The sequence below is a fragment of the Rhinolophus sinicus genome, linkage group LG03 (assembly GCF_036562045.2).
Source record: "Rhinolophus sinicus isolate RSC01 linkage group LG03, ASM3656204v1, whole genome shotgun sequence".
NCBI lineage: Eukaryota > Metazoa > Chordata > Mammalia > Chiroptera > Rhinolophidae > Rhinolophus > Rhinolophus sinicus.
The window spans coordinates 89,961,394-89,975,853 of NC_133753.1; the positions used below are offsets into that span (position 1 = coordinate 89,961,394).

The 14,460-nt window shown below is 37.8% G+C and overlaps 2 protein-coding genes across 8 annotated transcripts in view; one reads left to right on the plus strand and one right to left on the minus strand.

Annotated features, from left to right (window-relative positions):
- Nucleotides 1-12,966, plus strand: part of FANCM (FA complementation group M) — a 52,501-nt gene extending 39,535 nt beyond the window's left edge. For both annotated transcript variants that reach the window (XM_074328189.1, XM_019751723.2), the window contains exons 19-23: nt 2,182-2,288; nt 3,095-3,658; nt 7,319-7,697; nt 9,295-9,586; nt 10,085-12,966. In XM_074328189.1, the coding sequence (XP_074184290.1) occupies nt 2,182-2,288; nt 3,095-3,658; nt 7,319-7,697; nt 9,295-9,586; nt 10,085-10,223 (1,481 nt within the window). In that variant the 3' untranslated portion in view covers nt 10,224-12,966. The remainder of the gene's footprint in view (nt 1-2,181; nt 2,289-3,094; nt 3,659-7,318; nt 7,698-9,294; nt 9,587-10,084) is intronic.
- MIS18BP1 (MIS18 binding protein 1) overlaps nt 12,922-14,460 on the minus strand; it is a 44,118-nt gene continuing 42,579 nt past the window's right edge. For all 6 annotated transcript variants that reach the window (XM_074328194.1, XM_074328193.1, XM_074328192.1 and 3 more), the window contains 2 exons: nt 14,139-14,193; nt 12,922-13,948 (listed from right to left, as the gene is read on the minus strand). In XM_074328194.1, coding sequence (XP_074184295.1) covers nt 13,845-13,948; nt 14,139-14,193 — 159 coding nt within the window. In that variant the 3' untranslated portion in view covers nt 12,922-13,844. The remainder of the gene's footprint in view (nt 13,949-14,138; nt 14,194-14,460) is intronic.

The window sequence follows — 14,460 nt, forward strand, 5'->3', positions numbered from 1 at the left end:
AATAAGAAAGGTCTTAAACACACAGTTTTCAGTGCTGTCATTGATGCTGATACAATTTGCAGAATAAAGTGTCTTAGTATTATGCCTGCGATGCTCGTTAACAAGTGGCTTTTGCAGGTTTGGTGGGAGACTGTAGACGCAGACAATGGCGGTGTAAAGGCCTTGAGGTGGGAGTGTGCCTGGCAAGTTCCCGGAACAGCATTGTGGCTGGAATGGAATGAGGGAGAGGGGGAGTGGTAGAAAGTGAGACCAGACCAGAGAAGTAATGAGCAGCCAGCTCATGACCTGACCTACTTAGTAGTCTCACTCTAGCTTCTGTGTTGGAAATGGACCACAGGGGAGCAAAGGTGGGAGAAGACACCACGTAGGAAGCTATTGAAGTCATCTAATCAAGGAATTATCATGGTTTCTACCAAGGTGGTAGCAGTGAGAGGGTGACCAAGATTGAATTGTCCGTATGTACAGGATTTCTGATGAATTAGAGAGAAAAAGGAGTCAGTGGGCGTGAGCAACAGAAAGGCTGCAGGTGGAGCAGTTGGGATGGAGAGTAAGGAGATCTGAAACTCCATTTTAGGCATAATATGTTTGAAGTATGTAGGTTTTCAAAGGTGTTTTTTTTTAACCTCAAAATTCATGTTTTTTTCATGTTTCATTTCTTATGTACTCTTTGTTATAGCTTTAAAAAATGATAGGTATGTAAATGTCACATGAATTATGCTTAGTGAAAAAAGCCAGATTCAAAAGTTTACATACTGTATACTTTGATTTACATGACATTCTGGAAAAGTAAAGCTATAGGGACAGCAAATAGGTTAGTGATTGCCAGAACTATGCATTTGTCAAGAACTGTGCCCTAGAGAGGACAGATTTTACTGTATGTACTTCATGCCTAATTCTGCATCCTTCTAAACACCGAATGGCAAGTAAGTGTCTCACTAACTTTGTAAGGATTTAGCATGAGTAGCAATTGGATAGTTAGGTCAGGAGGCTATCTAATAGTTGAAGCTAGCTATGGAATGAAGATAAAGGAAATGTTATTCAAAGAAAAGTTTATACATCTTGTACTAAGCACTATTCATTAAATTAGCAATGTTATCTCTGAAAATAATGCATGTTAATTACCCCAAAAGGTAAGGGGAATGGGAGACAAAAATAAAGTTACTTTTCTGATTATAACCTTAAAGATAAAGAAAAACCTGTATGTTTTCTAGTTTTTGCTTGACTGAAGATTATTACATACTATTGGGCTGTGGCTTTTGATGTTTTAAGCATGTTTTCTTTTTTTGCATGGATTTCTTGTGTTGTATCAAATACTTTCTATAAATCAGGTACAATCCTGAGGTCTTTTTATACATTTATTTTTTTATGAATAGACACTATCCGGATCCTTATTTTTGGAGGAGAGAGATAGCTGAGGTAGAGAGCTTAAATAAATTGTCCATGATCACCTAACTAGATGGTCTGATTTCAAAGGCAAAACTCCTAACTTTGCTTTTTTTTTTTTTTTTTTTTTAAAGATTTTATTGGGGAAGGGGTACAGGACTTTATTGGGGAACAGTGTGTACTTCCAGGCCTTTTTTTTTTCCCAAGTGAAGTTGTTGTCCTTTCAATCTTAGTTGTGGAGGGTGCTGTTCAGCTTCAAGTTGTTGTCTTTTCAGTCTTAGATGTGGAGGGCACAGCTCAGCTCCAGGTCCAGTTGCCGTTTTCTAGTTGCAGGGGGCACAGCCCACCATCCCTTGCGGGAGTCGAACCGGCAACCTTGTGGTTGAGAGGATGTGCTCCAACCAACTGAGCCATCCAGGAGCTCAGCGGCAGCTCAGTTCAAGGTGCCGTGTTCAATCTTAGTTGCAGGGGCGGAGCCCACCATCCCTTGCGGGACTCGAGGGATTGAACTGGCAACCTTGTGGTTGAGAGCCCACTGGCCCATGTGGGAATCGAACCGGCAGCCTTCGGAGTTAGGAGCATGGAGCTCTAACCGCCTGAGCCACCGGGCCGGCCCCCTAACTTTGCATTTTTAAGTGATTGTTTTTAGACATGTTTCGATATGTACTAAATATCTTTTGTGTAAAATAATTCCCCAAGGTTGGAATCATGTGAATTTGGAATAAGTCAAAGTTAAACACTTTGCTAGCTTTCATTTAAACAATTTTTCTATTTGAAATTCTTATTATCTTTACACAGATTCTGAAATGAGAGCTATTTACCTGAAATCTGTGCGCAGTCCATTGATGAGCAATCGGTATAAAATGATCCATAAGAAACGTAGCAACATAAACGTTTTCTCACAGGTATGAATTCTAGAGATGTAGTGGAGAATTTCCTGATGATGCTGTCAAAATATGTTCCTGTTAATGAAACTTCCATTTTGTTTCTAAAACTGGACTATCGGAGCTAATTGGGATAATTTCTGCCCTGAGTCAGGAAGGTAGATTAAATGAATTCTCAAAGTCCCTGTTAGCCCTAATTTGATTAAATTATCCTTTCTTTAATTTGAGCTAATTAGAATGTACTATTACATTATTTTCCAATTAGAATGATTAAAGGAAATGAATAAAACTTCATCGTCTAGTAGTTAAATTTTTAATTCTTATGTTGTCATATTTTTCTTGAAAATTTTTTTCATAAAATTTGTTGTATTCTAAAAATTATGGATTATTCATTTGTGGATAATAGTTTTATATTAGTCTAAATTTATAAATTGTCATGTTTGGCTTGATAATAGGTTCATTCATATGTGAATGAGTCATATATCATATTCATAGGATAACATCATACAAATATAGAGATATTATATCTGTATTTCCATTGTGTTTATTATGAAAACTCATCACATTGTGTATAAATTACTGTTTATTTTTCTGGCTACCTGCACTAGACTGTTAATTTCTAGAGGTTAAGTCATTATTTTTTGTCCCCTAAGTCCCCACTTTCTTCCATAAAGAATATACTCAGTATATCTTAGGTGAGCAAGTGACTGAATTAATAAAGTGAAGTAAATATTCATAAAGATCTCACATACTTAAAAGAATATGTTAAATACCTGCTGATTTTATGAAAAAAATGTGTAATATTCCTATCTGTATTTTTACTGTAGATTCCTGAGCAAGATGAAACCTACTTAGAAGACAGTTTTTGTGTAGATGAAGGGGAGTCGACTGAAAGCCAATCAAGTCAAGAAGTGTGTGTTGATTTTGATTTAATAAGTGAAGATTGCTTTGCTAATGGGAGTGAAAAATATAAAACCCGACGTGCAGTAAAGCTAAAAGAAATGGGGATGAGACAAAATGGTACACGTGCAAAAAAGAAATTATCCAGAATTATTTTACCAGATGATTCAAGTGAGGAGGAAGACAATGTAAATGATAAAGGAGAATCCAGTAATGTGGGCAACCCAAGCATCCATAAAAAGAGCCAACAACGGGACCATTATTTGAATTTAGTGCCTTCTGGGTCTTCCATGCCGGCCGAGAACCATTCTGATCCAATTGTTAATCAGTTGCCAAAGCAGAAACAACACACACCACTTCATTTAAACGATACAGTTTTTGATGTCTCGGACTGCAGGCCTCAGAGCCGGACTAAAACTGGATCTAGCTCATCATTGTTCACTGCTGTTGATTCACAGAAAGACTGTGGCAAATTCCCAATTCAATTGAAGGTATGGATCAAAGTAGAGGAAAACACCTTCATATGTTTACCAAAAGGTGTTTTTTGGTTTTGCTTTCTTTTGTGTTTTATATAACTAGGTCAGAAAAATGAGCTAGTGGTGAAAATTCTTCAAACAAGAGAACAGCACACTACATTATATGGATAATTCATATATGGATGCTTAGGTTTTAATTTTTTAAATATGTTAATAGTTTCCTTAATAAGGAAACTTGCTAATTTTATAAAAAAGACTATAGGAAAATGGGCTTCCTGCAGGTAAAATGAACAGAAGTTACATGTTCAGAACTAGTGCCTCCCAGATTAACTTTTCTTTCCCCCACTGAGGCTTCAGGTATGTAACGCTGTTCTGATTGCAGAGAGGCATTTAGGGCACCACCTGATTTCCTTCCTTAGAGTTCTTTCCTTCCAAAATGGCTAAGTAGTCCAGTTTCCAGCTTCTCCCTATCTGGCTGTTGCTAAAATAATCCCTAAAGCCATTTTCAGTTTTTTTTTGTTTTTTTAAATTTTTATTGGGGAATATTGAAGAACAGTGTGTTTTTTCAGGACCCATCAGCTCCAAGTCAAGTCATTGTTTTCACTCTAATTGTGGAGGGCACAGCTGCTGGCCCATGTGGGAATCAAACTGGCGACCTTGGTGTTGTGAGCACCGCACTCTAACCAACTAACCCAGCCAGCCGCCCCTCATTTTCAGTTTTTAAAAGTCTATTGTTTATAAGTTTACAGCAGTTTTCCTAAAATGTGTGTTAAAGTCATAGTACTAGGAATCCCTTAACTGTAAATATTGATTTACTTTCTTTTATTGTCACTTGGGAGTGAGACCTAGACCTAGACTTCTATTTCTTTTTATTCCGGGTTTCTCAGTTCCTTATGACCTAGCAGCCTGCTCCAGTGTCTACACGATGGCTCTCAAATTGGCGGTTCCAGTTTCAAATTGTCCCAGGCTTATTTTTTGCACCAAGTTATTTCTTGAAGGTATAATTAGGTTACAGTTGACTAGAGTAAGTCTTATAGATTGGAGATCAAAAAAGTACTTAATTTCTCTGAGCCTGAGTCTCCTCACCTATAGTATAAAGATAGTAATCCCAAGGGTCAAGATAGGTAATATATGCACAATACTTTGAAACCCAGTAAGCATTATCTACGTTTCTACTTTGGCATGTTCTAACTTAAAAAATAGATACAGGCTAGTAAAATTTGAGGACTGTGAAAAAAGATACATAAATTTTAACAGAAATGTGTTTTAAATTTTCTTCTGTTACCTAACACTACAATTCCATATAATATGATTCTTTTCACCTGAAATTAGGAGGGGAAAGAATTTGAGAAGACAGAAAACAGACTAAATATCCTGTCACAAACTGTTAGATAGTTGAACTGTTGACATGTACTTTGTCATGTATATTGCTAACAGTATTCCTTGTCTGTCCTTTACCTTTTTGTTTTGTTTGTAGTGGTTTATTTGCCTTAGGAAGAGGTAGCTATTTTATACAGTCCTAGTTTTTCTTTTTTAGTTTCTACTTCAGTGTCATGTTTAGAAAGCCATTTTCTGCTCCAGGATAACAACCTGTTTCAGTATTTTCTTTTTTTTTTTTTTAACTGGCCATTTCTTTATTACATTTATTTTTTGTTTTTTGAACTTGAATATATATTAAAGATTATTTCTGAGTGATTATGACTTCTGTCTTTAGCTTAGGAAGTATAAAGTTGGCAAGAGTATTATTTCCTTATAATAACAACAAAAAACCAGATAATCTCCAAAATCATAAGTTTATTTGATTTTTATGAAGCTGAGGTTGCAGGGCAGCCAGTTAGTCTGATATCTAAGGAAGGACAGGTATCTCCAATGAAAGACTTGCTTATTTGGGACAGTCACTGGGCACTATACAATATAGTAAGAAGAACTCAGCTAACACTTTAATAAATTACAAAAGGCAGTAGACTAGCACAAGAGTTTAGAACCCCTGGGAGTTGCAGACAGAAGGGAAGTTTGCAACCACTCATGGACTCATTTCCACAGACGACTCATGTATTCACAGGAGAGACAGAATCAGAGAAAGCCTCCTTCCTGGTGTAGGCCTCAGGGACGTGAGCAGCAGTTGCTGTGGAAAAGGCACCAAACCCCATCTGGTTCCTTCTCCGCTATGTCCCCTATAGAATAAAAAGCTTGAAGCCACTAGGAATAAAGGAGCAAACCCTATGGCCCTTAGGACCTACTAGGTGAAGGCCCTTTGCAGATGGAGGAAGGGAACCAGACAAAAGGCTCTACACCTGAGAAAGGCAGGAAAACATTTTGGACCTAGAACATTCGAGATCTCAGACCACTGAGAGGGACGGCAGATGGGCGAGAAGTCCCCACCTCTGAGACCCAGAGACACAAGTCCTGCCAAAGACAGGCGGAACGAGGATACTAGAACTGCTCCTAGTACTACTGCCCAGCAGGCTAGTCAGCACTGAGTAGCAAAAGCAAATCTGCTGAGAGGAACAGTGTGGGAAGAGAACCTTTCTGAGGCTCAGGCTCTAAAGCTGAGAGAATAGTTAGAAAACTCATCTGGCCATGCAGCGCCCCACCCTAAACCCGCAGCCCCCACACTAAACACAAAGTAACACGACCAAGTTTAAAGCCTCTGGTTGTACCTAGAGTAGTCATGGCAATAGGAAAACCCAAACCCCTCAACTTTTGATTGGATTTTCTCAGCCCCGCACACTAAAGCCCTACCAAAAGGCATACCTGTGTCTAGGCATAAATGCCACTTACCTGAGTTACTACTGCACTACACAAGATGTTTGGCATTCACCCAAAAGTTACAAGGCACATGTAAGGGAGAAAAAAACATTCTCAAGAGCCAGGCTCAGATATGACACAGATGTTGGGCCTATCAGAATCAGACAGGGAATTTAAAATAACCATGATTAATATGTTAAAGGCTCTAGTGGAAAAGTAAAACAAACATGCATGGACAGATAGGGAATAGCATCTGAGAAATGGAAAATACAAAGAACAAAGGGGAAGTGCTGGAAATGGAAAACATGGTAAGAGAGAAGGTTAATGCGTTCAGTGGGCCCATCAGTAGTGAACACAGCCGTGAACAGGACCAATGAACTTCAAGCAAGGTCAGTAGAAAATTATCCAATTGGAAATACAAAGTGAAAAAAATGGAGCATCTGAGAGCTGTGGGACTGAGTCAGTAGTCTAAGATACATGCAGTTGGAATTAAGAAGAGAGAACAGGGTAGAAGATACATTTGAACAGGCAGTGGTTGAGTTCCCAATATTAATGAACATTGGTATGCAAGTACCTGAGTTTTTGTTTTCACTTTTCTTGGTATATACCTAGGAATGGAATTACTGGGTCATATGGTAATTCTGTGTTTCCCACAGTGGTTGCCCCATTTTACATTCCCACCAGCAATGTACATTCCAGTTTTTTCACATTTTCATCGACACTTATTTTTCTTTTTTAAAAAAATTATAGCCATCCTACTAGGTGTGAAGTGGTGGCTTGGTCCTTCATCTACTTAGTCTCTTTTGTGATGTTGAAGGAAGAAAACAAGAGTAAAAGTGAAAGATATCAGTAAGGAAAGTCAATTTCAGGTGTGTGGCACCGACTTGTATTTAACCTGATGATGATGGATGTTTTCCGCTTTTTCAGGTTGGCAGCGCTCTGAAGGATTCCGGTTCCTCGGGAGCAGGCAGCCCCACTTCCAGGCCAAGTCTGGCTGGCACGCATGCTCCGCCTGGACTCCCACGGGAGGGCCAGAGAGCTTGTATTCTTGTAGATAGTCGTGAAGTCACTTCTGGTTCAGAAGTGATTTCTTTCCTAAGAGCCACTCATGGCTTTCAAGTAGAAGTTTGTCCTCTTAATGGTTGTGATTACATTGTGAGTAACCGCATGGTGGTGGAAAGGCGTTCTCAGTCTGAGATGTTAAATAGTAGTATTCATAAGAACAAGTTCACTGACCAGATCCAGTACCTGCAGAGCATGTTTGAAAGAATATGTGTGATTGTGGAAAAGGACAGAGAAAAAACAGGTTTGTATTTTTAAATGATTTTGTTTATATGGCTGTAAAGGAACTTGGCCATTATTTAATTCATTCTTCTATTGTCAAGATGTATGAAGCTCTTACAATACCTGACTCTTAAATGTCATTTCATGTTTGCAAAATGCCATAATGTTTTTTTAGTCATTGTGTTTAAATGCAGCCTATGAGAATAGAAGAAGGGTAAAGTGAAGGCAAGTGAACTCATCATAAGTCTTTCTCAGGAGCCCCAGGGCCTTAAAGAAGGCAGTGGTGTGGAAAAAGGAGGGTGCAAGAGGTTTAGGAAGCAGAATTGGCAGGACCTGGCCGGAGTTGTCCGGGAGTCCTCGAGTTGATCAGTTTCTTGGTTACTGGGCAGTTAGGTGGTGATGCTGTTTATTAAAATTATAAATATAAGAGAAGCAGCAGATTTGAGGAACAAGGGGTATTCAGTTGTGAATACATTGGGTTCACAATGGGTCACTGAAATGGGTGCCTAGGATGCATCTGGAAATGCAGAATTGGAGCTTCATTTGGGGAATTTCTGTGGGTCATATTTAACTCCATGTATGGGGAGCCCAAGAATAGTGAAAAGATCATGGGATATGGAGTCAGAAGATGCACTGAGCCATAGAGACAAGTGTCTCTACGGCCACATGATGTTGCATGGTCAAGTCAGTCCCTCTAAGGCATTAATAATATACTTGTCCTACTCATCTCGTGATGTTAAGAGGATTAAGTGAAATCATGCAGGTGAAAGCCACTATGGGAGAATTCAAGGATAGCAGTTATTATGTAAAAGGAAATAATGTAGTTTATGTAAAACACTGGTTTGGTAATTGAACAGTGTACCTTTTTATCCCCATACAGTCACTGGTGAAACCTGGTGAGCACTTTATCTTTCAATAATCCAGTTTTTTTTGTTTTTTAATTTGACAAATGAGAGCTTTAGATTAGGTAATCTCTTGGGTCCCCTTAGTGCTAAAATTCTATAATTTCCTCTTTACCAACGTATCGTTCATAAAGGAAATAGATTTGGAATGAAGAGGAAAGTAACACGACAAAAATTACGGAAAAGTATCGTTGGGGGGGAGAGCATATGAAGGAAATCCAAAAAAGGATATGGATAGAATATGGAAAGAAAATGAGTGGGCAAGGTAGGAAAGTAAATTAATAGGCAAGAGTTAAAGATGACATTAAAATGGGTGTGCAGGGTATTGAGTTACTCTTGGAATAAATACACAAGATAATTTCCTATCAGTAAACCAGTACTTAATGAATTCTTCATCAGTGCTAGCATTATGACGAACTTTATTAGATGAGGAATGTAATCTTGGCCTTTAGCAATGAATTATCTGGGAATATAAGCCCTTCCCTCTTGCTCACCTTCTTATGTTGATTCCAATTCAAGACCCTCAGTCAACTCTCCCTGTTTTACCTCAGATATCTGAGAATGACTACGTCTTTAGCTGTGCGGTTTCTCATTAGCATAATGTGACAGTAGTTTCCTTAATGGTGTAGATCTTGGGATTGTAATAATATGTAGTGTTAGTGGTTCTAGTTATATAATTTACTGAGGTTTGCATTTTCCTCAATGTGAAATATTTAGGAGACACATCCAAGATGTTTAAGAGAACGAAGAGCTATGACCACCTGCTGACTTCCTTAGTTGCTGCTGGAATTCGAATTCTTTTTAGTTCCTGTCAAGAACAAACTGCCGATTTGCTCAAGGAACTGTCTTTAGTGGAACAAAGGAAGAACGTTAGTATTCGTGTCCCCACAGCGGTGGACAGGAAAGGTGCTGAGACACTTCAGTTCTACCTGAGCATTCCCAGTGTGAGCTACGTGACTGCCCTGAACCTGTGGCACTGGTCTCCATCTGTGAAGAAGATGGCCAACAGGTATGTCTGTTTTCATAGTTTTAAATGGTTACTTTTAAATGATTCTTAGAAGCATTTCATAGAAATGTTACTATTTTGCAACATAAGGAGGTATAGTGTCTTTATGGCATTGCCTTCGAGGAGCCTAGAGCCCGATGGGGAACCAGGGAGCTCTTACGTTGGGTCTTGCATTCTAACACTTCTGGGTGTTTAGTTCTATAACTAGGAAAATGTTCAGGTTGAACATTTGCTAATTTTTGATTACTATATTGCTTGAAAAGGCAGGCTTTAGAAAATGGGTTAAACTAAAGGCCCATGTAAGATGTTGAAATTATTGTTATATATGATTTTAAATATGGGGAATAAGCTTTTGTTTAAACTAATGCTAACGACATTAACTGGATGTAAAATGCTTAGAAAGATATGATTTTCTTACAAGCCTTTTTGTTTGGTGTTCTTTAAGTAAGACGTTTTATCAGAAAGTTCTAGTGTAATGTTTTTGTCTAATTTATTTTTCAGCTCACCTCAAGAAATCTCCATGTATGCACAAGTAACTCATCAAAAGGCTGAGGAGATCTATAGCTATATTCACTACGTATTTGACATGCAAATGTTACCAAACAGTCCTAACCAAGGTAGAGAGAAATCTGATGCGTGATCAGACTGCTCAAGGTGCACTTATCAAAGAACTCTCACAATACTAAATGCATTTCAGTAATCATTGCTGTGGTTTGTGATTGTCAGTCTAAAATATATAAATAAGAGAATATTTCCATAGTATTTTATATTGTGTATATTTTTATTTATATAGATTATGTATTTAAAAAAATCTGTTCAGTAATCATTTTGATTAACTAGACTATGAAAGTTTTTTAATTGAATAATAAAAGATTATTGAAGATGCTATTATGAGAGTAAAAGCTGAAGTTAGAGATGTATTATGGAATTTTCCAAAGATTTTAGTACTGTCATTACCATTTGTTAGCATAATAGGTTGATGCATTTTACTGCTGCCAACTTAATGATTAGAAACAATTTTTCCTATATATAAACTATAATATCTAGAATAGTAAAAATGTCCTGAATCTATACACATCCTGGATAAGGTGTGGGTGGTAGGCGTATTGAGATAAATGCCTCAGTAACTAGGCGAGTGTAACTGAGTATGTTTATTTTACTACCAAAGGTGAACCAATCAAGCGCTCAAATCCTATTAGTATAAACTCCAACCTACTACTTTTTTGTTGTTGTTGAAATAATCATATTCAATGAAGTGATATATTGGCTTGGACTTGGAAAATTTTTTACTACAGGTGATCTATTGAATGTGGACTTTCATCGTGACCTATTGTGTCTGTGATGTTATTACTGTTTTAAGATGGCTCCACGTTTATCTGCAACAGCTGAGGCCCTCCCTCTAGTCACTCTGGTGCTAACGCAGCCTTTCACTGCGGACATCCCCCCACTTACACTCCTGGATTCTCTGGCTACCTTATTTTTTTCTTCTGTTACATTGTTGGGTAATTGAACCAACTTCACAGCGGAGCGCTTTTCTTATTTTAATTGCATTTCTCATCAGATGATAAAAGTGAGGACCAGAAACAAGTGACTTACGGAAGTCAAGAACCAGGACCAGGAACTAGATATATATTTTTTTATTATTCTATGGGGGGACAGAGTCCCAGAGAGCAGTTTCCAGGCTCTCGGCCTCACGTGGAAAGGTGCTGGCTCAGGTAGTAGATGGCCATCAGCTGTGACTGGTTGGCCATCAGCTGTAACCAGTTAGCCATTAGCCACTAATATAACTGCTGTGGCTACGCTAAGGGGTTAGTTGGTTGGCAGAGAAGCGGACAATGGATCACGTGGCTCCTGCTTCCTGTGTCTCGAACAGCCGCCAGCAAGACTGGTAGGAACCCCCTATACATCGCTCCGTTGGTTCATAGCCATAGTGGTGTGACTCCCCCATCTATGACTCCATTGTTGTTCCTTTCTGGCCTCACCATGCCCTGCGTTGTTGTGCGGGGAGCGACCAGAGTCCCTGCATGACACTCTGATTGTTAACTTAGCACTGTTGGGAGAGTATAAACTCTCAATTCTTTTGAAAGCAACTGATCTCATACTTCTGTTGTTCAATAATTGGCAAAACCAGAGAGAAAAGTTCTACAACTTATTGGTTGATACGCAGTTATCAATATAGCATTACCTCTCAGGTTCAAATTCACCCTTCAGTATCTTGCTCTGCTATAATGGACTGGACTTTTTGAGCATTTCTTCCTATAGTGAGCATGACTTAAGCTTTGTCAGGAGGAGGAAACGGGCTTCTTTCTGGTTCTAGTGTCCTTTTTGCTCTCTAGCCCGGTGCAGTATCAGCAGTGTGTGGGTGGGGACATAGGGTCGGGGTGTGTGTTCTGTCCCCCCAGCTGTATCCCAGAAGCATGCAGATCCTCAGCAACTCACACTGACCTGGGCTGTGACCACCTTGTAGCACCTCCTATGCAGACACCTGTGTGCTCAGATTGTGTCCACCCATCAGGCAAAATATTCATAAATTAAGATGCTGTGAGGGATATAACTGGAGTTCATTTATTTATACTTGCTGTGTACAGCTCTGTCCATATTTAAGCAGCAGTAGCTCTCACTGGTAGCACTCTACTATCAATCTTATTGATTACAATTCCATCTTACTGTTTTTCTTTGAGCCCTTGAAGTATTTCCCACTTTTAAGTCTTCTCTGGAGGTTACCTCAAACCTTACTAGCTTTTATCTTATGGCCTGACGGAGAGAAATGGGCCTATCCAGGAACTAGGCACGTGGGACACAACAGAATAGACTAGGAAGGATGCTGAAGCAGTTCTGATGGGACACAGGGAATATGGGGGGGATGAGGGGTCACACTTTTGGTTTGTGGCAAGTCACCCTATTTCAAATTTATCTTTTTGTTTCCCATTAAGGAATTTAACTACCTTTTAATTCCTAAAACACTGTTAACATCAAGCAGCATGATATTATACTAAATATTGGCAACGTAAATTCTACAACTGTATTTTTTTGAGTCACTCTAAAATAACTCTTTCATTTGTTCCATCTCACATTTGTCAGAAGTCTTCATGGCAGAAAGCAGCATGGTAAGGAGTTTAAAGGAGAATGATCTCAGTCTAACTGCACTGTTCTTTTTAAACCTTGTGTTTCTATAAATCCTCTACTTACATAAATGATTATTATTGACTAAATTCTTAAGACACAGAAACAGTTCTGGAATTTTTTAGGACACAAACTGAACCAGTAAGAAAATGCGTATTTGTTTTGTTTCTATGATCCAGTAATTAAAAAAACCCCAAACAAGTAAAACACACATATTATAAAAGCAAACTAACTTTATTTGGACGACCGAACTGCAGAGGAAAGGTAGGGAAATATGTACTGTAACCAGAAGGGACTGTATATGTCAAATTTTAAAACACAATGGCAGAACAAGCTAAAAAAGGTTTTTTTGTTATTTTTTAAAAGAGCTATCTGAAAGAAAACAATGTTCACTACAACATGTTAACTTGACTCCTTATAATGGTAGGCCTATTACATGAATGTTGGTCTAATCCAGTCTTTTTAATATTGAGACCAAAGTTAAGCTATGCCTGCATATGTAAAGAAGGCTTAAGAATGCAACAAAATCTGTTCTTTGATTCTACCTAATAAAATACTGAAAAAACAATAAATTAAAATTTACTCAGGTTTCCTAGATATAATAATCAGAAGTTTTAAGAATACCAATCAGGAGAAAAGGCATACCAAATCGTTTCAGCAACATGTAATTTAAACATTATATGAACTCTGGCTTGTACTCCAAGTGGTGGAAAATGTTAGTTTTCATGAATTCAGTAGCTACCAGTACAATCTGTCTTATTCTCCTTCACCTCTTCCCTTAAGGATAGAAACATTTTCTTGAAAGCTTTTGAAAAATCCGGTTTGGAACATAATTTTCTTAAACAGACTTAGATGTTTATGAGACTTATTTAAATATTGTTTAACCTAGCAAAAACAGAAATTTAGAAACATCTATACAAGCAAAACAATTTTCCTTGTATTTTTAGTAAACTGTAGCAATGAGGAATATTCTATAGAAAGATCTGTAACTTTGAATACAAAAACATAAAACCTTTGAAAAGGAATCTACAATTTCATGTGAAATTACATTATAAAGAAAATATATGTATTTCAAATGAAGATACAAATGCACAGTCTGCTTCTTGATGAAAATTCTGGAAATATTTTCTCATTTTTACTATGCAGAATCAGAGTTTGAAAAATAATAATCTTTTTCTTCTTCATCTAAAGACTCTATAGCATTAGTGAAAAGTTTTCCAATATTACTGTTTTCTTCTAATTCTGTAAAGAAAAATTTAATAAAAAAGATTAATATATTTCTAAAAGTAATTTCAAGTCCAATGAAATTGAAAATAACTATAAGAAACCAAATGGCAGATCTGCCAATTTGAGAGCAATTAATTTTAGTACCATGTTAATAAAGAGACTACCCTATAATAGAACTGAGCTACAAAAAAGATAAGTGTGTTACCTTTGTTAAATGGGGTTTTTCTTCTTGATGGTGGAGTTGAAAAATCACTTTCAACCTACAAGACAGTTCATATTAATGGCTAAGTGGTACCTCCTGTGAAGCCTGCCTCAAACCTAGACAAAATTAAGCATGCTTTATCCCCAGAGTACTTATACCAACACCTGATCACATTGTAATTATCTGTGAAATGTCTCTTTGAAGTTGAATTTATCTAGGGCAAGAACTATGACTTATCCCATGTTTCCCACCGCTGGCATCATGACTGTAAGAAAACGTGACAAACTAATGAACAGCAGTTAAAGGATAGTGTATGCGCCAAACC